We start from the raw sequence: 24,323 nt of genomic DNA, 5'->3' as shown, positions 1-24,323 counted from the left end.
TGCTCAGGAGAACACTGTAGCTGTGACCCCTGTTGTGGCCAGGAAGAGCTGGGCTCACTGGGAAGCCTTGAGAATCAGGTACAGAAGAACAGATCTGTTCCAGAGCTCCATGCTTGACTATTGTTCAGAGCTTGGCCTCATTGTCATGAGATCACATTCAGTATGTGTGGCACACCTCCAGTCTCAAAACTCAGCACGCACAAACACCTCAGGCTCCGACAGCTGGGATTAATGTATTATGCAGAGCCGGTTGCCAATGCTACATGAGCATGCTGATAGCTGTGCATTGAGAACAGCAGTATTTTGGGAAAGGCAGACAATTCAATGATTTGGGGTGTGGTTTCTTAATGTGGTAGGGTTCTGGCACTTTTTGGTTTTTGTCCCTCGCTTGTGTTGGTAGAGATTACTGCCCGTTCTAATCCGCTGGGATGAATCCCACGATTTGGTTCTGCTTCCAGATGGATGCTCCAGTATTCCAAGCAATACTTGAGATGAAGACTAATGGGAGTCATGACTCTGAACCTTGACCTTTGAAGTTTTTTGCAGTTGGAGACTAGAGCTGTCTCCCAAGCTGTGAGTAAATAACAGAAATTGAAATGTTTCTGTTTTTCTTCACAGTGGTGCTTCTGGATTGTAGATTGCCACCCTCAGCATGGTTTACAGTGAGTTTCAGAAAATCAGGATCTCTGAGCTCCGGCTCCAGAGACATGTACAGAAGGAGAGCAGAATGAATACAAGCTGTGAGCAGCACTCTGCTCTTACACTGGGGGCACTTGTAGCTCAGCTTGACAAACGGGGCTCTGGGTTATAGGAGGAAACAGGCAGGTGGGAGTCTGTGATTGAGTTCTCACCCCTCTCGCGAGTCCCGGGAGGGGGGGCGGACGGCTGGCTTCTGGGATATGTGAGATACACCCCCCCCAGGGGCCCGAGCCCGGCGGGCAGCGCTGATCCACACGCACGTGTGTGCAGGGGCCACGGCTGAGTGCACGCTGACACCCCACCTCACCTCCTGCAGCGAGCGGCTCGTCCGGTCCTTCTCTCTTCCTCCGGCTGTGAGCGGGTGTCCTCAGTATTCAACCCACCTGGTGTCGTTCTTGGAATTCGAGACCCTGTTAAAACGAGAGAATTGTCTCACAGGAGGGGCTTTGAAAAGGCCCCCAGTGTGGGCAGAGGTTGTGTCACCACTGTACCATCACAGGTACGAGCGCTGTTGCTCAAAATGCCCCCCTGAGAGAAGTTTTTTTGGGAATGGATGAGATGGAAGTTATTCGAAATTTAGTGTGGCGAGCAGAAAGGTGAAATATTGATAGGCCCTGATCTATCAAAACCAAGCTTTTCGAATCACCAGCTCACCCGTCAATGGTCTGCTGAGCTCTGGAGGTTCGGCAGCCTCATTCTGTTGTAAAGTGTCTTGGGTATGTAATTCACATGGGAGCAGGAGAGCGGGTTCTAGCCATGTGGAATGGCCATGTCAGGAGTCCCACTGCGCGCAGTGCAGGGGTCCCTGTCCCAGGCTGTCTGCCAGCAGCGATCCCGCTGAACCGGCGCCACGCCCTGTTTTCCTTGGTGAAAGAAAGAAGCGCTAGAAGAGTTCGAAGGATTTCCAGCCTTGAAGAGAATGGTTAGACATCACACTTTAAGTACACTGGTAGGAGACACTTTTAATTACTGCAGGATAATCTAAGCTGTGCCTCAAATGATGGATGTCTGTTCTGTCACTTGGATAAATTAGAAATGAAAATAGCGCCAAATGGAGGAGAATCGAGTCTTTTCTGCTTTCTACCATGGTTCACTTGATTGAGTTAATTAATCATATGTCTTTAGGGTAAATAGCATACAAAACTGAATTTCAGAATTGAACAGATATGTGGCATTAAAGTTGCACAGCAGCACAACAATTATTCAAATCCAACACATTGGACTGTACAGCCGCTGCAGAAGCGGAGCAGTTACCACGCAATTGAGCAGCCGACACACAGAAGAATTCAGAAATGACAGGTGGACACAAATTTAATTCCTCTTGTTTCACTAAATTTAATAACCACAGAAAACATTTCCCATCACTTATACAAAAATAAGCCCTTAACTCATCCGCCAGCAGACAGGTTTAGAAACATCAAGGCAGAACGGGTTCCTGTGAGCTCTGTGAGGCAGGTGGGAGGACGCGAGACAGGGGGCAGAGGCCCAGTCGCACTGCAGCAGGAGAGAGGTTCCAGGCTTGGCGCAGGGCCTGCTGTGCAGGTGGCCAGGAAAGGTCTATATTTCAGAACACTCTTTTTTGTTCTCTTTTAAGAGCTTGGCGATGGCCTTGTTTCTGAGGCCTGACGCTGTGAATTCTACCCCCTTTGTTCAGCAGAGACAGACGACAGAGCTGTGGTGACAGCACAGTGACAACATGATTCTGCCTCCCAGCCCCACTGAGGACAGGCAGGCTGACAGGCTGACAGGATTGCTGTGCTGCCACTGCAAGGGGGCGCCCTGTCCCAGCCCAGAGCAAACGAGCACTGATCTGGCTCCTGAGCACTCTGGGCTCTGCTCCTGCCTCTGAGCTCAATGCGATCTAGGCAACCCACCCAAAATGCCCCAGAAATACAAAAGGGTGGGAGCTGTTTCTGTCTGAGATTGTCCTTGAATTGATAATGGTCAGTGACGCCTCAGTCTGCTCCTTCTCCAATCTTCTTTCTCTTGGCCTCATGTCGAGGTGGGTTCCTCTTCTGCTTCAGGCGACTGCCTGTCCGGGGGGAGTGATCCAGCAGGGCTCAGTCAGGCCTCCACAGGATGTGTTCACTGCACCTGCGAGAGCGACCCTTAACTGGCCCTGCTGAGCGATGGGCTGTGACCAGAGGAAAGTAAAGGTTAGCGACAGTCTTGGAATAAGGGCAAGAGGCATCTATTAACCCAGAGAGCACTTCTGGCAGAGGGTGAAGAGCTGGCTTTCCCCAGGCCTTTGTGTGAATGTCTTGTTGAACAAACATGCGTCTTCTCTTGCACATTGTTTCCTGCTTCAATCGCTCCTTTAACTTGATCGTTACTTGATAAGCACTCGTGTGGAGAGCACACTGCTGACGAGAGACAGCCTTTCCTCACCCAGGCGTGTCCCGTGTGTCCAGAGATGGCCGCAGGCAGGCCTTCAGCACTCAATGCGTCTTGTCTCCTCTCACATGTTGCTGGCCTGTGCCGAAGCTCGTGATGGAAGAATGCAGGTGAAAGTCTTGTGGCTGTTGAAGGAGCATTGCTGAGGGACAGGAAAGGGACTCCTGGAGAAGCTGAGGAGAGGCAGGGCTGATCTCTCTGCAGCCCAGAGGAGAGAGCTCCTGGAGGCTGGGGGGAAGCAGAGTTCCAGATTCTGCCGGGTGTGCAGGATGGCTTCTTCTCGTTCTTACAGTCCTGGCGGTGAAAGAGAAGGGTGTTGCTGATCATGCAGGTCTCTCTCTCTCCCGCATGTCAGCCTGCAGAACCTGCGGAAGGAGAAATCGCGGAACGCGGCCCGCTCGCGGCGAGGGAAGGAGAACTTTGAGTTTTTCGAGCTGGCGAAGATGCTGCCCCTGCCCGGTGCCATCACCAGCCAGCTGGACAAAGCCTCCGTCATCCGCCTCACCATCAGCTACCTGCGCATGAGGGACTTCTCCAGCCAGGGAGACCCGCCGTGGAGCCCCCTACAGGAGAGAGGGCCACACAACAAGGGTAGGCTGTCTGGGGCAGGGGAAGGGGGGGGCTGCCTGTATCAGGCTTCAGGTCAGAGTAGGAGTGTTCAGCAGATTGGGGCGTTCAGCAGGTCAGAGTTGGAGCGTTCAGCAGATAAGGATCAGGGTGTTGGGTCTTTGACCCTCAGAGCTCTTCACTCGCCACGACACCTTGGATGCTGGTACACAGGTTTCCTGCCACACTGGACAGTTGAGAGAGCTGTTGGAAGCATTGTTAGGGAGGACAAAAGACTCACATGACCACTAATTATAGAAATTAACTGCATAATAAGAACAACAGAATTCCAAGAGCTTGTAATTATAGTTATTAGTGCTTTGAAAACCTCGACCACAATTGGCTGGTGTGACAATGGCTGCACCTGTGCTCCCGTCACCTGTGTGCAGAGCTGGAGAGTGGGGGGCTGCTGTAGACAGACTGCAGGCCCCCTGTTGCCCCGTGAGCACACACTCGCACAGGGACTATAACTGTAGGAGGGCAGCGTCACCCACAGTGGATGCCAGGGGTGTGAAGGAGAAATCTGACAGCTCATTTTCTCCTCTCTGCTCACTCGTGGTGCACATGGTGTTGTGTTCTGACTGCTCAGTGACACAGGAAAGGCAGAACTGGTACATTTTCCTCCTGAGGCTTCTGGGAACAGGGTTTGGTCATGGGACATGTATTGTTTGCTGACATATCATATTGGGTAACCACACAGCTACTTTTCTTTGATTATATATTCTGACGTTGAGCCCCTCACTGTGGCTCAGTTTCATTCTTGACAGCAGGAACATGAGCTCAGCGCAGACTCACCTGTTCAGGTTTGCCTGCTGCTGAAGAATTGTGAGAATTCTCACTACAGACCAGCTGCAGTAAATCCAGCAGGATTTCTAGGTGTTTCAGGTGTTGGAAAGGGAACACTTCGAAAAGTGCAGGTTGTGAGGAAGCAGCCCTGGGTGTCCACTCGCCTGAGGATCACTCTTCTCCTGGGACGAGGTAAAGACCAAGCAGGTGTCCCAGGAGCAGCTGTGTACCTCACCAGCCTCCTGCATGGAGCAGCCTCCTGCACGGAGCAGGCCAGCACCTCTCGGCCCCTGTATCTCCCTCCCTCTCTCAACCCTCTCAATCTCAGGCGGGAGGGAGGAGGGGCACAACGGATTTTGTCTGCCTCGCACGTTTCAAAGCCAGTCTTGAAAAATGAAAAGACAGAAGAAAATCAATTGTATGACCTTCAAGTGGTTGGAGAGAGGCTGTCTGCTGAGCAGGAGGGAGGAGGCTGGGGGAGAGATGGAGCACCTCACTAATGCAGAGACACTCGTCTGCTTTTCCTGAGGCCCAGCCCGTGCTCCACAATTCCCAGCAGCCCCTCTGAGGACAGCAGCGGGCGGAGGGGGGATATTGTGCCAGACAGCGGACATCCGACTGCTCAGGAAGTTCTTTTGCATAGAACCAATTTAAACACCTGCTGTATGGATTTGCTTTCTCATTTTAGCTTCAACTATAATAAGAAAAGTAAGCAATTTCTCAATATGTTGCAAAGTGTAGGTGCACATATTTATGTTGGTCCTTTTCCTAGATGCGATCTTCTGTTTGCTCAGTTTACAATGTGGCAATTTGAATGCAGTTTCCTCAGTTACTCTTTCTTAAGCAGCTACGGTAGATCTGATTTTAGAGACAGAAATCAGAGGAATTTAGAGACAGGATGGTCAGTTTCAGGAGAGTGACAGCTGGGAAGGAATTCCTTTTAGTTTCTCATCCTGACACGGTATCACTGTCTCTCTCCAGAGTCTTTACTCCTCTTTAGGAGTTTCAGAAACTTGAATCAAGTCTCTTCAGTTCACCGTGCGGTGAGTGTCCTAAGTTCCTGCTGCCCAGCCTGTGGTTCATCTGTCGGCCATGCCCTTGCTCTCTCTATCCTGGTTCCCCACTGCGGACACGTGCCCCATCAGAGGTTCTGGTCTGTCCCAGGAGGTGACGCGTTGTTCCATGACTCGGGACCGGCTGTGCCGTCCTCTCGTGGGAGACGTCATTGCTGTGTCTCTCCTTCCTCCCTGAACCCGCTGCGTTCAGCTGTGGCTGTGCACGAGTCTGGGGGGCGTGCTGGTGGAGCAGGGAGCCTGCAGCAGGGGCGTGGGATTCCGGGGGTCCCACGGATAGTCGATTCTGGTGCGCTAAGGCTGCTCCTCTAGCTGCGCATTGAAAGCTGCACAGGCTTGTGAAAGGCCTTGAATTGCACTCAAACTCTGTCCGAGTGCGGAGGGGGCAGGAGAAGGACGGGAGTGAAAGGATAATTGCAGGGGGGTGGGGGGGCGTGCCGTTTGGTGTCGCTCTCTTTATGTTCTTTAATATGGCAGATTAGGAGGGAGGGAGAGGGAGGGGGTGTGGGGAGCAATCTGCATGGATGTTAACGAGGTGCCAGGTTATCAGCATTGGAAAAACACTCAAAGAAAAACTCGGAATTGCGCCGATTTGTTTCCATAGAAACCTCATAAGTTAGTAAAGGATTGTGAGGTGTAGGTGGGGGTGGGGGGGGCTTAATTATGTAAAGAGCAGAACGACTAAGTATCCAATTATTCTACCTTGTTATTTCAGACCTTCAAAATAAAACTGTCAGATTTTACCTACAAATTTCAATGACCGAGGAAACAGATTCCAAAGAGATCCTGATGTTCTCCAAAAGAGATGAAGTGTTCTTTACAGAAGCGTTTTGCTCTCCTCGCCCTTTCAGCCAGCTGGCATCCACAAGTAGCCATAAAGCACATCCGTACGGCCACAGACGAGAGGAGGCCCTCCTGCCTCCAGCCTGCTAGAGCGATAGTGGCTGTTGATTGGAGAGTAGAAGACGAGCAGAGTGTCGACTTGACCACATGGCTTTATCATTACTGCCACACTCTCACCACTCCTTGTGTGAAGAAGTGGTTCCTTTTCTGTGTGGCTCATGTTACACTGTACACCGGGCTGATCGTGTCAGGGCCTTTGAGGTTTGTGATTCCTTGTGTCAGATCTTCTCCTAGACGTCTCTGTTCAAGACTGAAGAGATAGAGTTCCTGCAGCCTCTCGGTGTGGGAATGTCCCATAATCCTTGGAATGCACATGGTTACTTTTTTTTGGACTGATTCCAGAGCAGCAATATATTTTCGATATTGTGGTGACTTACACTGTACACGATATGAGTACTTTCTAGCACATTGTACACTTTTCACATAACTTCCCTTGATTTCAGTTCTGTGCTTTTATGTCTGTCTTCTCGCATGTTGGTTGCTTTGTGATTGGCCTCGCCTCCCCGCTTGTACAGAAGATGTAAACAGTGTATGAACATCGACCCTCAGTGGATTTCCACAGGAAGGGAGTGTTGTGTGTGTGCACGTGTGCAGGTTTGCATTGTGTGTGATGTGTGTGAGCAGTGTGTGTGAGCTGTGTGTGTGAGCTGTGTGTGTGTGAATAGTGTGAGCAGTGTGTGTGACGTGTGTATCTATAGTGTGAGCAGTGTGTGTGATGTGTGTGAATAGTGTGAGCAGTGTGTGTGTGAATAGTGTGAGCAGTGTGTGTGATGTGTGTGTGAATAGTGTGAGCAGTGTGTGTGTGAATAGTGTGAACAGTGTGTGATGTGTGTGTGAATAGTGTGAGAAGTGTGTGTGTGAATAGTGTGAACAGTGTGTGTGTGAATAGTGTGAACAGTGTGTGATGTGTGTGTGAATAGTGTGAACAGTGTGTGTGTGAATAGTGTGAGAAGTGTGTGTGTGAATAGTGTGAGAAGTGTGTGTGTGAATAGTGTGAGCAGTGTGTGTGTGAATAGTGTGAACAGTGTGTGTGTGAATTGTGTGAACAGTGTGTGATGTGTGTGTGAATAGTGTGAGCAGTGTGTGTGTGAATAGTGTGAGCAGTGTGTGTGTGTATAGTGTGAACAGTGTGTGTGTGAATTGTGTGAACAGTGTGTGTGTGAATAGTGTGAGAAGTGTGTGTGTGAATAGTGTGAGCAGTGAGTGTGTGAATAGTGTGAGCAGTGTGTGTGTGAATAGTGTGAACAGTGTGTGTGTGAATAGTGTGAGCAGTGTGTGTGTGAATAGTGTGAACAGTGTGTGTGTGAATAGTGTGAGAAGCGTGTGTGTGAATAGTGTGAACAGTGTGTGTGTGAATAGTGTGAGAAGCGTGTGTGTGAATAGTGTGAACAGTGTGTGTGTGAACAGTGTGAACAGTGTGTGTGTGAAATGTGTGAGAAGCGTGTGTGTGAATAGTGTGAGAAGCGTGTGTGTGAACAGTGTGAACAGTGTGTGTGTGAATAGTGTGAGAAGCGTGTGTGTGAATAGTGTGAACAGTGTGTTTGTGAACAGTGTGAACAGTGTGTGTGTGAACAGTGTGAGCGACAGTGTTTGCAGACAGTTACCCAGGTCAGCAGGCTGGGCACAGTTCTTCACTCTTAATGGGCGTCTAAATTAATTCATCGAACCCCGGGTGACTCAGGGTGGAGTCGGAGGAATGATGGCTTGTGAACATTGAAGTGTGACAGAGCCTGCTGCCCGACTGGCGCTGGGGCCAGGGTCAGCGTGAGCTGCAGGTTCCCAGGGTTCGCCAGCGCCCCCTCCTTCCGGGCCTGGAGCGCAGACTCTCCCGCCGGCTGCACTGCTGGGAGGCTGAGCCAGGGGGCTGATCTTGTCTCCTTCTCTCAGTAACAGACCAGGGTCCTGCTCCCCGCCCCCTCCGCCAGGGCACACAGCCCAAACACACACCACCCTGCCCCTGCACACGCCCCTGAAAGCCCCCAGCATTGTGCACCGGGTCCCGGGTGACAGCGGGGGAATATTGACGAGGCTCTGCATTCAGCTCAGTGAAATAGGTCTGGGAGGCAGAATGAGGTGTGGGGGGGTGGGGAGACGTCCCAGACTGTCCCAGCCTGTCTTACAGCGATGACCAGGTCCCCCTGTGAGACGCCAGGGCTGCAGAGAGCAGACAGGGGACTTGTGACTGGACACTGGAAACAACTCAGGGTTCCTGCACCCAACCGGAGAGTCGAGATTATTCTACCTGTGCTTCCCTTGTCCAGGCATGAGTTATGGAGGAAACTCATCCCTTTTCAGATCAGGGACCTCAGTGGGGGCGGCACTTAGCACAGACCAGGGCTGTCTGAGCCACTCTCTGGGGGCACGTACTGCCCTCTGACCTTGTCCACGCTGCTCTGTTCAGGACCCGAGCCCCATCTTCCCTGCGGCCCCAACTTGACAGCGTCTTCAGTCTGAGCTCAAGGTTAGACCCTGCTCAGCACAGGGGATCCCCGCTTCACAGCAGAGCCCTCACCGCTCAGCACAGGGGATCCCAGCAATATTTAACGACTGCAGGTCAGTTTGTGTCCCAGCTCCTGGACGGATCAGTTTCAAGCCTCAGACTTGCTGTAAATCTGCCTGAAGGGTGAGATGGGGAGTGAAAGTTGCACCAGTGAGTGCATTTGTGTCTGTAGAGGAGCACACCTGGGGCTCCTGTTGCACGAGTCGAGATCCTCTGTCTTCTTTGTTTTACAGAGGCTTGGTCGCTGAGGGCACCCAGGCAGGGGCTCTTCAGTGCTGCTGTCTAATTAAAGTCCTACTTTCTTGCCCTGTTTCGTTTAATCTGCAGTTCCTTCACTGCTGTGTTTGGGTGACTACTCCTGCTGCATTTTAATGTCCTCCTGCCATTGCAAAATCATTAAGCTAAATAATTTAAAACGCTCTTTCTCTGGCCCCTGCTGCCATAATGTATTAGTCGAGGCCGCCTGATTAGCTCGCATTAAAAGCGCATTTCCTGCGAAAGCGCTGGTGCTGGAGGGGTGAAGGTGGTCTTGCTCACACTGCTCTAAGTGAAGCAGAAGCACCCCGGTGCTGATCAGAGGTGTAGCGCCCCTTGTCTGTGGGGCAATGCAGACCCGTGTCTCTGCTCTTTGCGGTGAAGCCTTACATGCCGAGCATTATATATACAGGAAGGAAGAGGGCAAGAGAGTAGTGGGAAGAAGAACCTGTGAAAGGGACTGGCAGAGTACAGAATGCTGGAGAACCGTCATCCAGCAAAGTCTTGTACAATGTGCTGTCGAGACCAGTTCTTGCCTGTGGCTTTGGCCTCTGCTTTATGACTCAAACAAGAAAGATCTGAATTGTCTCAGAAGTGCACTGCCACTGGTACACAGAAAGAAATGAGGAACTGAATCTCTTCAGACTTGTCAGAGACTCGTAGGGGATTGTCTTGTCCTCACTGTACGCCAACAGGAGCTTGGTTCAAGATCAGGGACTGATCGATCCGTGGCAGTATGGCACTCCCTGACCCTGTGCTGGGCTTGCATACTGTGTGGGGACGAATTTGACTTAATAATAATGCTGTACTTGACCAGATAGGTCTTCTAAAAACAGCCTCTGATCTCATCAGTGAGACCCAGGCCCACAGACACTCAGCTGTGTGTGACGGACCAGGACCAGGCTTGGTAATCACATGCCTGCTAACGCCGCCCTGAGATGCAGAGGTGAAGCGGGTTTGAGCTCTCTCTGCAGGCTGGTTCAGTCGCCAGCAGTGACATACTGAAAAAACTTGTGGCCAAATCTGTAGCAGCTCTTGTGCATGTTCTCTGTTGTGTGTTGCAGCTGTGGGAAGGACAATGAGCTCAGTGGCCACTGATGTCTTTGAGCAGCACCTGGGAGGACACCTGCTGCAGGTAAGTAGTCTTTGGCTCATGCCATCTTCATTTAATCTACATTAAATGTGCCATTTCTATTGGCTACAGTGTTTGTCCTGATCTGCACAGTTTGAACTGTGCTCTGCAGGTACTCTGGGTTCTTCTTTATCCCTTATTGCCACACATTATTAGTTGGTGGAATTTGCTTTTGGTACAGCAAAGTAACACTGATGAAGCAGACTTACAACACATTCAATATTAAAGAATACAAATTTGACATGAAAAAGACATATAAACACTGAACTAACATCTAAAAAAGAAAATTATAAAGGGGGGTTTTCAAGGGAGGCTAAATCACTGAAAGGGAAGAGTTCAACGTTTGTTTTGCAGTGGGAAAGAGGCAGGTGGTTCTAATGGGAATGGATCAGTTTAAAGTGTTTTCCCGAAGGGAACAGCTGAAAAAGATTGTTCTGTAATTTGCAATGGTCTGCGCAGCCCATCATAAGCTTTGAAGCTTTAGTTTTTATCTGGGAGATCCGTGACACTGTTCTGAATTGTGCAGTGATGTGAAAGGCGCTATACTTATGGGTTTAAATGCAGTTTTGATAGTTTGCAATATCAAGACAACAATACCAGCGTCCTTGAGTTTGACACCGCCGCCGTCCAGAACTGTGTCTCAGGGTCACTGTGGTGCTGCTGCAGTCTGTCCCCAAAACTGCTCGGTCCCGCCCAGAGGGAATCCGAAGGGAACCAAAAGAGTTCAGGCGGCAATGTAAGACTCAAGATGGCTGCTTTTCCCTAGTGCTGGAGAAATAGAAAAATGATAGAAATCAAATTAGGGCTGCAGAAATTTGTGATTCTTTCTCCGTCGTCCTCTGTCAGTAATAACTAGATAATTGCACTTTATTTCCCTCAAATTCAGACGACAGAAGCACTAATCCCAGGCACTCTCATTTGCATATTGAATGGATCGGTTTGCATAAATTACCACCACTTAAAGTGCCGTAAAAACAGCAATCATTCTCTAACGAAGTTGGCATTCTGCTATTTTTTAAAGGACCTTTTTAATGGCTTTTCTTTGTGCTCTGCGTTTTCATTGTAATCACATGTGATATTGACCACTTGCAGTTTTTCTTTGTGATTGTTTTTAAGTGCTTTTAGATAGAGGCGTGTGCATTTTAGAGATGGAGGCCAGACTGCGAAAAATCTTTGCTTTCTTGCACCCCCTAAACCCTTCTCACCTCAAGAAATGTTCTCTCTGGTCAAGCAGTGGGGTCCAGTCCACAGGGAGGAAGACCAGTCAGGAGGAGTTGAAGGACAGGAGGCACCCAAACTCTATATAAAGAATGAGCAGAGGCTCTCGCATGATCTCGCAAGATGTGTTGGAGACTAGGATAAGGAACTTTCCAGGCTCCTGAGGAATACAAAATGAACACATGACCAAAAATGCAGACCTGCTAGGAGCCACTGTCGTCTATGTTTATGTTCTGTGCTCTGTGTCTGTGCTCTGTGTCTGTGCTCTGTCTGTGCTCTGTACTCGGTTTGTGCTGTGTTTGTGCTGTGTTTGTCCTTTGTCTGTGCTATATGCTGCTTATGTGTTTTTTGCTCTGTGCTCATGGCCAGGACTTGTGCTCAAGTGGGGCTAGCAGCAGCAGCAGCGCGGACAATAACTGGCCGGATTGTGTGTCTTGTGTCCACAGTCCCTGGATGGCTTTGTGTTTGTGGTCAGTCACGATGGCCGGTTCCTCTACATCTCTGAGACAGTGTCCATCTACCTGGGCCTCTCGCAGGTGGGTACCTGTCCCCCCGGAACAGCCGCAGGAGGATGGTGAGTGGAGTAGGAGAGAATCTGGGGCTGCTGCAGTTCCCAGGAGTGGGAGCCAGGGCCGAGAGTCTCGTGGCGTGCCCTGGTCCTGCTGTCTCCAACAGACACTTCCAGGGGCCAAATTGGCAGGCCTGGTGGGGGTCCTCTGTCGTACTTGGAGGCGTCCCCTCACCCTGATGTGCTCTGTGTGTGAGTGGAGTTTTATTGGGGCTAAATGGTCGTACCTCCATTATTATCATCAGTCACAAACCATCAGAAGACAGTGTGGTGTGTGAACTCTAGACAGATATTGGAGACCAAGCTGCGCTGGAGAATTAATTAGTTAATTGAGCTGAAGATCTCGTCCAGCTGTTTCCTGAAGGTATGAGCTCCGACAATGCGGCTAGGACGATGCCCACATTTGAGCTGGATTAGGGATCAGAATGAACAGAGAAACACAAACCAAAGGACACAAGTGGAATGAAGTGGAACAGCAGTTTGAGCTCCGAACAGGAGGCCTGGAACAAGCTGCCAGCCATGTGGCTGCGGGTGGGTTTCTTATGAAACCAGCCCAAGTGTGTGGGGAGACACTCTTGGGGGCTTGACTGTTTAGGCCATTAGTTTTTGTGCGATGACTGGTGTGAGGTTAGATCAGGCCAGGGGACTGGTTGGCTCTGAAGCTGAGGGAGACTGCAGCTGACGTCCACGCTGACTTGATGGTGGACTGTGTGCTGTTCACTGGGGCGTTCTGCACAGGGGAGCTGAGCTCAACAGGGATGAACCCTCACACTAACCCCGAGTCCCACTGATGACCCCGACTCTGTGTGAGCCATGCACACACTCGTGAGACTGCACAGGGGCACACTCCTGTGGAATCACTCTTGCCGTTTCTCAGAAGATGCTGGGATTTTGATACCTGTTCCACGTCCTCTTTGCCCTTGTCGGGCTCCTGCGCTCACTCCTGCAGACAGCACCACAGTAAAAGTTCTTGTCTTTGCAAGTAGCAGTTGTGCCTTGTTTTCCTTTGTTTTGTAGTTAACTGAATTGATCCCCACCTGGTTAGTATGCTGTCCTCTCCATCTTCCTCATTTCCATTAGTCAATGCTCTTGTGTTTCTGGGGACAGCTCATAAATTTTAAATCTCTCTGCTGTTATTAATGCGGCTTTTATAAATGACTGATCGCGGGGCAGGATGTCCCATGTGGCTGGGACTCCACGATCAACATAGGGCTCCACAGCAGCACAGAGCAGAGAGGCACCAGTGTGTGATCACTACACTGGACACAGGGCTACAGTGGACACAGGGTTTCAGAAGGCACAGGGTTACAGTGGGCACAAGGTTACAGTAGGCACAGGGTTACACTTGGCACAGCGCTGCAGTGGACACAGGGCTACAGTGGACACAGAGCTACAGTAGGCACAAGGCTACAGTACGCACAGGGCTACAGTGGACACAAGGTTTCAGAAGGCACAGGGCTACAGTGGGACAGGGTTACAGTAGGCACAGGGTTACAGTGGACACAGCGCTACATTTTATGTGAGTGTTTGTTTTGTGTTTTTTTTGCAGGATCAATGTCAAAGTTTTCCTGCTAAGGTGCAAATACCAGTCCTGATGTGAATGGGTCTGTGTTCCACTCTGATGCACAAAACTGTGGGTGAGAGAGAGAGAGAGACTCTGGGTGGAGCGTGTGAACAGGGGACTGCAGCCTGGAGGGAAATGTGAAAAGCAGAAAGTTTAGGCAGAGTTTAGGTGCATCAGTGTCTGGGGGTGTCTCAGTGTCCGGCTGGTTAGGACTTTAAGGAAGGTGTTGTAATTGAGTTTTTGATTCTCCCCGTCTTGTTCCAAGAGCTCATGACTTTGACATGTTCTTCTTGAGCTGAGGTCACAGTGTCCTCCTGTGCATGTGGGTGAGTGATGGCGACTGTGTGTGTCACTGCGCAGGTGGAGCTGACCGGCAGCAGCGTGTTCGACTACATCCACCCCGCTGACCATGTGGAGATGGCCGAGAGACTGGGCATGAGGCCGCACCTCCAAGGCGGGGCTGATTCACACGCTGCCAATGAGAGCGCATCCAGTTCAGCATCTACCTCCTCATTGGCCGAGGCCCCAGAGCCAGGTGAAATGTTCTCTTCAGTTTATAAAAGAACTTAATGATGTTACAAATGAGAGGAGGTCAGTTGGCCCATCTGGCCTTTTCAGTAGTTAGTAGTTAATTGACCCAAGCATCTCATCCAGCCTTTTTTAGAATGAAGGGAAAGTATGGGCTTCAATCACATGGCTGTGTAACTTGTTCTGTACTTCTGCAGCCTTTTGTGTAGACAAGTGCCTCCTGTTCTGGCTTTTAAAAGCACTCCCATTTAGTTTCCAGTTATGCCCTCTGATTTGAGTTTTAATGTTTTTTAATGTCTGCTAAGTTAACTTGATGCCTTTGAGGGCATGTGAATACTTGTGTCAGGTCCCCTCATGGTTGTTGCTGTGGAAGATTAAAGGGATTCAGCCTTTCAGCCTGTCAGAGCAGGACATTCTCTGAGTCCCAGAAGGCAGGTTATGTTGGTTGTACTTCTGTGGACTGACTCCAGAGCAGTAACCTGTTTTCTGTAAGGTGGTGACTAGAAGTGTACACAGCATTCTGAATGAGGCCCTGCTAGTGCACTATACAGTTTAACAAACAATCCCTTGATTTGACTTCTCATTGTTTGACTATACCCTAACATTTGTTTGCCTTTTCTATGGTTTCTGCACATTGTCTGGAAGACGCAGGCTTGTGTCAGTGTGTTTTTCATGGGACCTGTGTGCCCAGTGTGGCCCTTAGTCTTGTCAGGTTAGGAATTACTTTAAACACAGACCCTGTATGACCTCGCAAAAGCCAGAACTGAAGTTCTGTTCCTATTGCTCCTCAATTCGAGAGGCACAGAGGAATGGTGGACAGGGCAGTTCATGCAGGGCTCCTGTTGACAGACTGTCCACTGTCATCAGACAGACTCTGTAGGGTCTCACCCCCTGTGTCCTGTGTCCCCTGTCTCACAGAGGAGACCCTCAGTCCTCTGTGCCCAGAGCCCGATCCCCTCGAGAGAAGCTTCTTCATCCGCATGAAGTCCACCCTCACTAAGCGCGGGCTTCACGTCAAGTCTTCAGGGTACAAGGTGGGACACGATACACTCCTCCCGATACCTCCAGACTCAGATACACTCCTCTCGATACCCCCAGACACCGATGCACTCTTGCCAATACCCCCACACACCAATACACCCCTCCCGATACCCCCAGACACTGATACACCCCTCTTGATACCCCCAGACACTGATACACCCCTCTTGATACCCCCAAACACCGATACACTCCTCCTGATACCTCCAGACTCAGATACACTCATCCTGATACCCCCAGACACCGATACACCCCTCCTGATACCCCCAGACACTAATACACTCCTCCTGATACCCCCAGACACGATACACTCCAATCACTCACACGCTCTCGGACACTGACACCCTGCACTCTGCCCTCCTCTGATGCGTGTTGTTGCCAGGTGATCCACGTGACGGGGCGGCTCCACAGTAGGCCCGGCTCCTCCTCTCCGCGCACTCTGGGTCTGGTGGCCCTGGCTCACACGCTGCCGCCCTCCACGTTGAGCGAGGTGCGCATGGAGAGTCACATGTTTGTCTTCCGGGTCAACCTGGACCTGCAGGTCACCTACTGTGAGAACAGGTGGGTCTGCAGCCCTCGACGCCTCGTTTCAGCACCGGCCCTGACTGGGCCTCCAGCCTTTGATTTCTCAGAATCATGTTGTTTGAGATGAAATGTATGTCTGGATGAAAGCACGGCAGGAGCTGGTGGGCACCACTTTGACACGTACCACCACAGTCCAGTCAGAACAAGATGGTGCCAACATTGTCGAGCATCATTTTATTACACCAAGGGTTGCAGGAGCATGGAACACACATTGCTGAAGCTGTTCCTCTGGCTTCTGAGAACTGCTGGCAGAGCACCTGCATAGATTAACTGCTCTCACTTGTAACTGTTAGATGATGTTCCAGCAGGCTGCAGCAGTTGAGAAGCTGTGTGTGTGTTCCTTAGCAAAGACTGACTGACTTGTATTAGTGCTGACGATGCTCTTCCCTGGTCGCATGCAGGATCTCAGACTACATGGACCTGAGTCCTGCGGAGGTGATTGGACACAGCTGCTACCGGTTTGTCCACGTGCAGGACCTGGATCGCCTCCGGCAGAGTCATGAGGATTGTAAGTGTGAGCCCTAGTGTCCAGGCGGTTGTGCACAACCACAATCGTGAGAGTGTGTGAGCGTGCGAGCGTGCGGTCACGCCTGGTCGAGAATCGTGAGTGTGTGTGTGACAGCAGTCACGACCTGGTCGAGGATCGTGAGTGTGTGTGCGAGGGTCCAGGCAGTCGCACCTGGTCGTGATCGAGTTGTAGCTGCTGCTCTGCCCTGAAGGGATCCTCTGTGGTTGGACCCCCAAGACCACTGTGGGAATCAGTGTGTCGTCCTGTCTCCTCCTGGTGCTGGCGGCGAACACGGTCAGCTCACTCAGGGGACCCATGCCCACCTCCAGCAATTCTGTTGAGTGTCTCTTCTCAAACTTCACTGTCTCTCACTCTCTCTTGCACGCTCACTCTTTCTCTCTTTCTCTCTCTCACTCTCAGTGCTGCGGAAGGGACAGGTGGTGACTGGGTATTACCGGTGGCTTCAGCGTCGTGGTGGCTTCCTGTGGGTCCAGTCCTGCGCCACTGTGTCCATCAACATGAAGACGCCCCACGACCGAAACATCATCTGGGTCAACTATGTCCTGAGGTACTGCGTCCAGCACCCCGAACACTGGCTGGGGGCAAAGCTTTTAATATCTACACAAAGATCAAAAGCTCTAGACTCTAACCTCACACCTTCTTCTTTACCATGTCCTCCCATTGTGCATATCTTATGTGTTTGTTGTTGTTTTCATTTTGTAAAGCCACGTGTAAAGGTGCTTTATTAAATAAAGTTTATTATCATATTATTATAAAACCCCAGTTCCATCTGCGGGTCATGTTTTGACTCTTGAGAGAGTTAAACCAGAGTGGCAGCTATTTAGTTGCTTTTTGAGTCACGGATCTGATGCAGCTGCTTCCTGAAAGAAGACTTGTTCCATGCTCCCGCAGCTCTTTGCATAAACAGGCCCTTTTCCTGCCATTCTCAAGTTTGAAAGCACTTTTATGTAGTTTTGCCTTGGTTTTACTTTCCTGAAGACGTTAAGGATTTGGAAAAACTGTCTCAGGTCTTCTCTGTCCAGAATAAAGGGTTTGGTTGCTTTAGCCTGTCAGTACAGGACAGTCCCTTAATCCAGGAATGTTTGTGGTTGCTCTTCTGTAGATTGATTACAGAATAGCAGTATCTGTATCCTGGTGACTAAAATGGTTGACAATATTCCATATGAGGCTTTACTACAGCATTGTACAATGTAGAACGTGACATGCTTTGATTGGAAAATACTGTACGACTTTTGATTTTTGTCTATCTGCATGTCAAACCCTACACTTCTCTACCTGACATTTGATTTATCAGATGTCTTTTCCAGTTTTGGACTTTATGTGCTTGAATTTTGTCTGCTGCCACTCCAGCGATAGCGATAGCCTGTAATGTAGAATTGTATGCAGACTGGCCTAGTTTCTGAGAGCTGCCACACGCACCCTGGAGCCTGTTGTCAACGAAAGCGTCTCTTCCACAGCCGAGCGGAGCTCCCAGACACCCCCCTAGACATCCAGCAGCTGCCCGAGAGGCTGAGGCCAGAGAGAACGACCCCCCGGCAGCATCCCAAAGGTACAGCCTGCCAGAGCAGGACACACGCGCTCGCTCTCCTCTGTCGAGGGCGAGATGCCGTTCTCTAGTCTGTCAGAGCAAAGGCTCTGCGGCGACATCCAGTGGCCAAGCTGTCAAACTGCAGGGGTCTGATTGTGTAAGGAGGTGTCTCCTGGCTCCTGGAGGAGGACTCCCTGCAGGGCTGTGTGCTGGCGGAGCTAGACTACTGCAGTGGATGAGAGACATGTTCTATGTTCCCAGGATCCCCTTCGCTCCAGCGGCCAGACTGCAGTGGCTCCGGGTCCGAGGCAAGGGAGACGTTCCTGTCAGACAGCCCGTCGGATGAAAGGAGGAAGAGGAGCCGGCGACACGCCTCTGGAGAAGGGCCCCCAGAAGCGAGGAAGATGCAGCCGGACTTGTCTAGTGTGGAAAGTGACGCTGAGGATGATGTCCGGAGAGACTACAAGCGGCTCAAAGCTGAGGAAGGACAGTGTCCAGGAACGGGCGAGGAAGAGGAGGCAGGGCTGCCAAAGGGCTGCGTGGCCACCCGGCAGCCGAACGGCACAAGCCCTCCTCGCATCAAGACCGAGCGGGAGCCCCTGGCTGGGCCTCGGAGCCGCTCCCCAGCCCCCTCACGGCCCTTGCCGCCGGCAGGGCCTGCTGACAGGGGCTGCCCCCCGACCGGCGCCCTGTCCCCTGAGACCCCACCCCGGAGCCTCTTCACGCCTGCTTCCCCCGCCCTGTGCCCCCCGCCCGGGCCCGGCCGAGACCAGGAGGCTCTGCACAGACTGGCGCTGCCCCCCGCCCTCGGGGCGCAGGGCCCCCAGAGCCTGTTCGCCCCCAGCACCATCCGCTACGCCCCTGCCGAGGGGGTCGGCCTGGGGGCTCCCGCCCACCTCAAGGCGCCCCCCTCCCTCTTCCCTCTGCCCCCCTTCAGCAGCGGTTTCGGGGCACCTTGCTCCCCGTTCCCCCCCATCCTGCCCTTCTGCGTCAATGGGCTCCGAGGCGCCGCTGCCAGGAAGGAGGAGGACTGAGCGGAGGAGGGCAGCGGGAGTGGTGCCCACAACGTGCCCTGGCCTGGCGGCGGTGTGGACACACGGGCTCCGGCCCGGACAGCGCTGCGATTGTTGGTTGTCCTGCGAGTGTGACGCCTGGTGCGGGGTCAGCCCCAGTGGGACTGTCCTGGGGTGTTGACCGAGTGCAGCCAGACTGAGGGTGTCCTTGAGGCATTCCTGGGAGAGCCGTGGGGCCGCGCTCTCGGGCTCAAGTGTGTGTCGATGGAGTCTGGTGCCAATAAAGGAAGTTCTGTTTTGAGTCTGGGTCGGTGTCCTGCAGTCTCTCTTGGCAAGTGTGTCGGCGGGGGTGACCAGCGGCCGCCTGTGGGGCTCCTGTCTGCACACCTCTGCCTGAAGGCCTGGCCACGCTCTGAGGGAACCTGGGTTTGAAAGAGGAGACTGAGCTGTCCCTGGAGCGTTCGCTAGTTTGTTCCTGCTCCCGGCGCGGTGCCGGCTCGGCAAGCTGTGTAGAACTCATCCAGCCCATAGAGGGGAGGGAGACACACCTTTACTTTTGCCACCCCTGCCACCCTGGACCTCACTTACTGCACATTTCACACTCATAAAACACACGCTGACACCAGTGTCTTCAAGCCCTCGGCCATCTTTATTGATCTCTGTGTCCCTCATCGTGTGCCAGCCTTTTCCCACAGCAAGGCGCCCTTCCGTTTCCCCAACACCGCACCTTCGCACCCCCCTCCCTGTGCCAAAGAGGCCTTGTCTCCCCTGCTCTGCGCTCACACCGAGCCCGGCTCACGCGCAGTACGACAACGCCCGGACGGCAGGTTCCCCAGAGGGTTGCAGACCTGAGAAGGTCAACACCCACCCCCCTGAGACACCAGCCCCAGCGCTGACCCCCCCCGCGGCAGATGGCACAACAGAGAGGCGCACAGCGCCGGCACAGCCGAAGGCCTCCCCTGGCACCGCGCCTCAGCAGGGCTCCCCAGAGGCAGGGTCAGACAAGAGCACCTCGGCCCCGCCACAGGGGGGCGCTGTGACACGCCTAGGAAAGCCTGCCCTGATCAACATGCTCACGAGTGGAGGACGTGTCCTGCGCCCACATATCGCCCCTGCTCCTGTCCGCACACATGCCCGTGTGTCCCCAGCAGAGTCATGCAAAGTGTCAACTGGGGGTGTTGCCAAACAGGCAGCTCACTTCCTTCCCCGGTCTCCAGGCTTCCCATCCTCCTCCGCGTGGTGATCTTTGCGTTGCCCACCCCTGCTCTCCTCGTCCTCCTCCTCGGCTTCGTCCTCGTGCACAATCTCTACTTCCAGCCGCCCGATATAGAGCGACACCGAGCACAGCCACAAGAGGGCGGCGCTGGACACCGCGGCGCTGTGCAGCAGGACGGCGGGCAGCGACAGCAGCATGGTCCTCCTCAGGGCAAACAGGTTCCCCACATAGGAGGCGCAGCCGAAGGACACGCACGCGCCGCCCAGGATGAAGAACCCTGCGGGGCAGAGAGGGGGGTCAGGCTGGAGGCGTCTCACACGCTCTGCACTCCGTGCGCATGGCAGTCGCTCACACCCGCCGGGCCCTACCGTAGGCGGCCTCTCGGCCCACGTCGCTCTGCGCATAGGAGACGACCCCGATCCCCGTGGCCAGCAGGCCGTTCCGAAACCAAGCCAGGAAACCTGAAACAAAGGGGCTGTGCCATGACACCGGAACACAAAAATACACACGAAGCGCCTGGAGAGAGGCGCCTGGCTCGTCGTGCACTTTTGCCTGTAGCTCTTCGAGTCGATCGTCGCCTTCCCAGAGTCCCGCAAACTGAACAGGGATTTCTCAGCCCTGCAGCTGCTTACCTGCCAAAGGTCACAGTCCCCCAGGTGCAGCTTACCTGTCTCATGGGCCTTGCGCAGCATCTGCAGGAAACAGAGAGGTCACGTGACTTACGGCAGCACACTGCCCAGCCTCAGCCTCAACCTGCACAGCAGGCCTGGACCTGGGCTTACTGTGCTCCCAAAACGCATGCAGGTGCTACTATCACATGCGCACCGCACGCCCAGATCTCCTTGGCAACACCCAGTAAGGGCAAAAGAGTGAGAGGAGGCAGCTGAGCCCGTCCTGCGGCTGAGAGGCTTGCTCCAAGCTCCTACAACTCGTAAATGAGTGCTTCCCGCTCTCGGTTTTCAATGTGCTTCTGCCTACTCTGTGCTCAGGCCCTTTCCGCTGCTTGGCTACTGACAGCTCAAACAGTCTTAACATTTGGATCTGGACCCGCGACCGTCTGGTAAAGACAAACACAATCCCTGTGAAACCAGCTGGGCTGGGGTGCTGAAATAGCCGACAAGCCAGAGTGTGGCACAGGGAGAAGGCAGAGAGCTCTCGCCTGCCGCCCACGCAGGAGGGCCACACGTGAACGGGCTGGTGACAGGCTCGGGGAGCGTTGCGTCACGGACAGAAGGGCCCAGAGCAGCTGCTGACGCTCGGGGAGCTCAGCCTGAATCTGCACAGAGCACGGGGCTAACACGGAAACACAACAGGGCAGTCAGGGCACCCCGAGTAGAGAGAGAGCGGGCAGAGCTCAGTGAAGCTCCCCCCTACAAACAGCACAGATCACGAAAGCCACCGCATTTGACAGTACTCCCTTTGTGCTGGTGAGAGTATCTACTCAACTGCTTTAGCTCCCAACATACAGAGCCTTATTTTTCGGGTCGTCACGTGACTGTGTACAACAAGCTTGAACTCTATTAACACCGTCTGAGCAGTTGAGGCGCTGAATTACTGGATGTGGGGATAACAATGTCTGCAGGAGATTTTGCTTTAAATACCACATTTTCTATGTGTTCGTGTGAGCAGTAAAATTAGTCTCCAATACCACACTGTAACCACAAAATGCTGTTTTAGCAACATTAATGGTTGAGCAGCATTATTATTAATTATTGAGCAAACATTAGCAAACAATTGCATTTTCTAAAAATAATTGTATTAATTAGCGTGTCACAATACTTCGTCAATATTTTTTAAAACTGAAGACTAGTGAGTTTATCGTGAGTCTTTTGTTAAATAAATAGGCAATTAAAGAACATTTAAAGTTTCAACTAGTCTTTATAGGAACGTACTTTAAACCAGCACAAACAGAGCACTAATACACTAACAAACACAATGTTTTGGCTGTGGAGCCGTCTTCAGGTGCCAACTTCTGGATGACAACAACATGACTTGTTCCAGTCCCCTGCTACCCTTGGTGTAGGAAAGGCCCTGCCCTTCTCCATTCCACACACACCCTGTTGGGTTTCCTGGTTTGTGCTGTGTGTAGGGGGGCAACTTCACAGAATGAGCGGGGGGTCCAGCCCCAAGCAGACTCCTCACTGTACTGTCAGCAGACGCGTCACGGCACTGGAAGCCATGGGGCTGAACACAAGCTGTCACTCCCTTGGTCCAACTGTGAGAGACCCCAAAACACAGCGCTACTGTCTCCGCACTGCTGGACCGCGACGCACATCCACTCCGGTGCGTCTCTGAACACCCGTGTCTGTCGGGGACACGGGCTCTAGAGCTCAGCTCTGCACAGCGAGGGCAGCACCTTGCCCACTAGGGATGCTCTATGGAAGCGCCCCACTGCACCGGCGGCGCAGCCCTTGGACCTGGATCTTCACACAGACGGTTCCCACGGGAGACATAGTCCACCCCTGTGGAATTCTCCCGAGCCAGAACCACGGGCAAGTACGTGTCAAACCCACGACCGACGGCACTGCATTACATCAAGGGCTGTAGGAGTCGGCAACAAGCTGCCCGGCCGTCTGGCCTAGCCGGTCCCCGGAGCCGACACGCTGGGCTGCGTTAGCTGCTCCACCCCGAGCGGGACCTGCCGTCCCAGCGCCACACTTGCACCCGGGACTGCAGCGGCTCGGGCGCTGCCCGGGCCACACGGCGACACTCCGTACCCACGCGTCAGCCTTGTCCAGCTCCGTCAGCTGCGGGGGCTCCGGCCCACGGCTCTTCCCCCACGCCCCGCCGCTCTTCTCCGCGACTCGGCCTCGGGCGGTGCCGGCGACCCGCCTCGCTGCAGCTGCGGCCCGCAGGGCTCCGGGACGCCCGCACAGACAGCTGAAATAGGAAGCGAGCCGCGGCAGCCGCCTCCATCCCCAGCAGCTCGCAGGCGCCATGGCCGACATCCAAAACACACGCAGCGCGCCTGCGCCTTGACCTCTGACCCGCCGATGCGCTGGCAAGGCGGAACGCGCCGTGACGCGCGCGCAGTGGAACGGCACTAGCGCCGCCACGAGGGCAGCGCGCTTCCCCGCCAGCAAGGCGCGTGGCGAGGAGGCTGTCTTCACACAACGTCAGCGCAACGTTGCAAATGTGTGCAGAACACTAGAAGCCATAAGACACCGCAAAGCCTAAAAAAATATCAAGTAAAATACACTCCCCCGGAAGCCCACAGATCAGCCGAAAAAGGCTCCACAGACCTTTTTTCTCTTTTCAGCATCGAACAAACCTAATAATTATTCGCGTCTCCTCCTTGCGTGTCTGTCGCTTGACCACCAGATGGAGACAAACCCTAAGGAAACAGACCCTGCTGGGCTTTGAGTCCTCCGGTGCGACAGCAGCCGGGTCACAGACCGCCGGACCCCTCCGACCCTCCCAGCCCGACAGGCTTGTCCAGCTGCTGGGTTATCCACTGCACCATGACAACAACACGCAAAGGAACAAGTAAAGGTTTATTCCGTGCTGAAAAGAGAAGAAAGGAGACACAACGTTTCGGCCGTGGAAAAAATAAAAAGACTATTTCAGCTGTGGGGTCTTTTTCTAGTGCTAACGTCTGGATGACAACAACATGGCTTATTCCAGCCCCCTGCTTGATGTAGGTCTGCCCTTCTGCATTCCACACACTTGTTCCCACCTGTGTCCTGTGTCCCATGCTCCTGCAGTGTGCTTTGCGGATTCTTCAGGTGCTCTGTGAAAGTGCCACAGGGCCAGGTGTGTGGCCTGCTCCATGCACCTGCTCCTCTCTGTGTACACAGCAGCCGGCGGGTTTGGGGCACACTGCCAGCACTCGGGCCCCTTAACCAGCCTGCGCCAGGATTCCTGCACCCAGGACAGCGTGCCGGCCCCCTCTGGGGCACCGACGGAGAAGCAGAAGCTCCTGCCAGAAACCATTACAGTCAGTCCAGTCAGCTGCACGTCCACACAGTCGTTCCCAAACAGCCAAACTCAGATCCACAGCCTAGAGTGCAGACCAGCCTCCGTGTCTCATTCCCACAGGGACCTGGGAGCAGCTCCATCCCTCTGCTTCAGATCTGCTTCGTGCCGGTCAGGGTCGCAGGGGAGCTGGAGTCTATCCCAGTGAGGAACAGGCACAAGGCAGGATACACCCTGGACAGGACACCAGTCCATCACAGGACACCAGTCCAT

At 53.0% G+C, this 24,323-nt stretch overlaps 2 protein-coding genes and 1 long non-coding RNA gene across 4 annotated transcripts in view; 1 reads left to right on the top strand and 2 right to left on the bottom strand.

The window, feature by feature from the left end:
• The window catches only part of npas1 (neuronal PAS domain protein 1), a 29,265-nt gene extending 10,040 nt beyond the window's left edge, over positions 1-19,225 (top strand). For both annotated transcript variants that reach the window (XM_015340972.2, XM_006627710.3), the window contains 10 exons: positions 3,449-3,684; positions 10,281-10,351; positions 12,013-12,102; positions 14,059-14,233; positions 15,145-15,260; positions 15,647-15,825; positions 16,251-16,357; positions 16,778-16,925; positions 17,836-17,927; positions 18,168-19,225. In XM_015340972.2, the coding sequence (XP_015196458.2) occupies positions 3,449-3,684; positions 10,281-10,351; positions 12,013-12,102; positions 14,059-14,233; positions 15,145-15,260; positions 15,647-15,825; positions 16,251-16,357; positions 16,778-16,925; positions 17,836-17,927; positions 18,168-18,940 (1,987 nt within the window). In that variant the 3' untranslated portion in view covers positions 18,941-19,225. The remainder of the gene's footprint in view (positions 1-3,448; positions 3,685-10,280; positions 10,352-12,012; positions 12,103-14,058; positions 14,234-15,144; positions 15,261-15,646; positions 15,826-16,250; positions 16,358-16,777; positions 16,926-17,835; positions 17,928-18,167) is intronic.
• Positions 2,010-14,060, bottom strand: LOC138237877 (uncharacterized). The gene is made up of 4 exons (XR_011189202.1): positions 12,088-14,060; positions 11,554-11,726; positions 10,946-11,116; positions 2,010-3,387 (listed from the first exon to the last, which is right to left on the bottom strand). It is a non-coding gene; the product is annotated as an uncharacterized lncRNA (long non-coding RNA).
• A 320-nt stretch (positions 19,226-19,545) lies between the features above and the next one.
• On the bottom strand, positions 19,546-23,117 carry tmem160 (transmembrane protein 160). Its single transcript, XM_015340890.2, has 4 exons — positions 22,853-23,117; positions 20,803-20,827; positions 20,504-20,596; positions 19,546-20,412 (listed from the first exon to the last, which is right to left on the bottom strand). The coding sequence occupies exons 1-4, from the start codon at positions 23,081-23,083 to the stop codon at positions 20,114-20,116; spliced, it is 648 nt and encodes a 215-aa protein (XP_015196376.2). The 5' UTR covers positions 23,084-23,117; the 3' UTR covers positions 19,546-20,113.
• Between the last annotated feature and the right edge of the window lie 1,206 nt (positions 23,118-24,323).

The sequence above is a fragment of the Lepisosteus oculatus genome, chromosome 3 (genome assembly GCF_040954835.1).
Source record: "Lepisosteus oculatus isolate fLepOcu1 chromosome 3, fLepOcu1.hap2, whole genome shotgun sequence".
NCBI lineage: Eukaryota > Metazoa > Chordata > Actinopteri > Semionotiformes > Lepisosteidae > Lepisosteus > Lepisosteus oculatus.
Note: the sequence above shows the minus strand (reverse complement) of the source record. Positions and strands in the feature narration are given on the sequence as shown.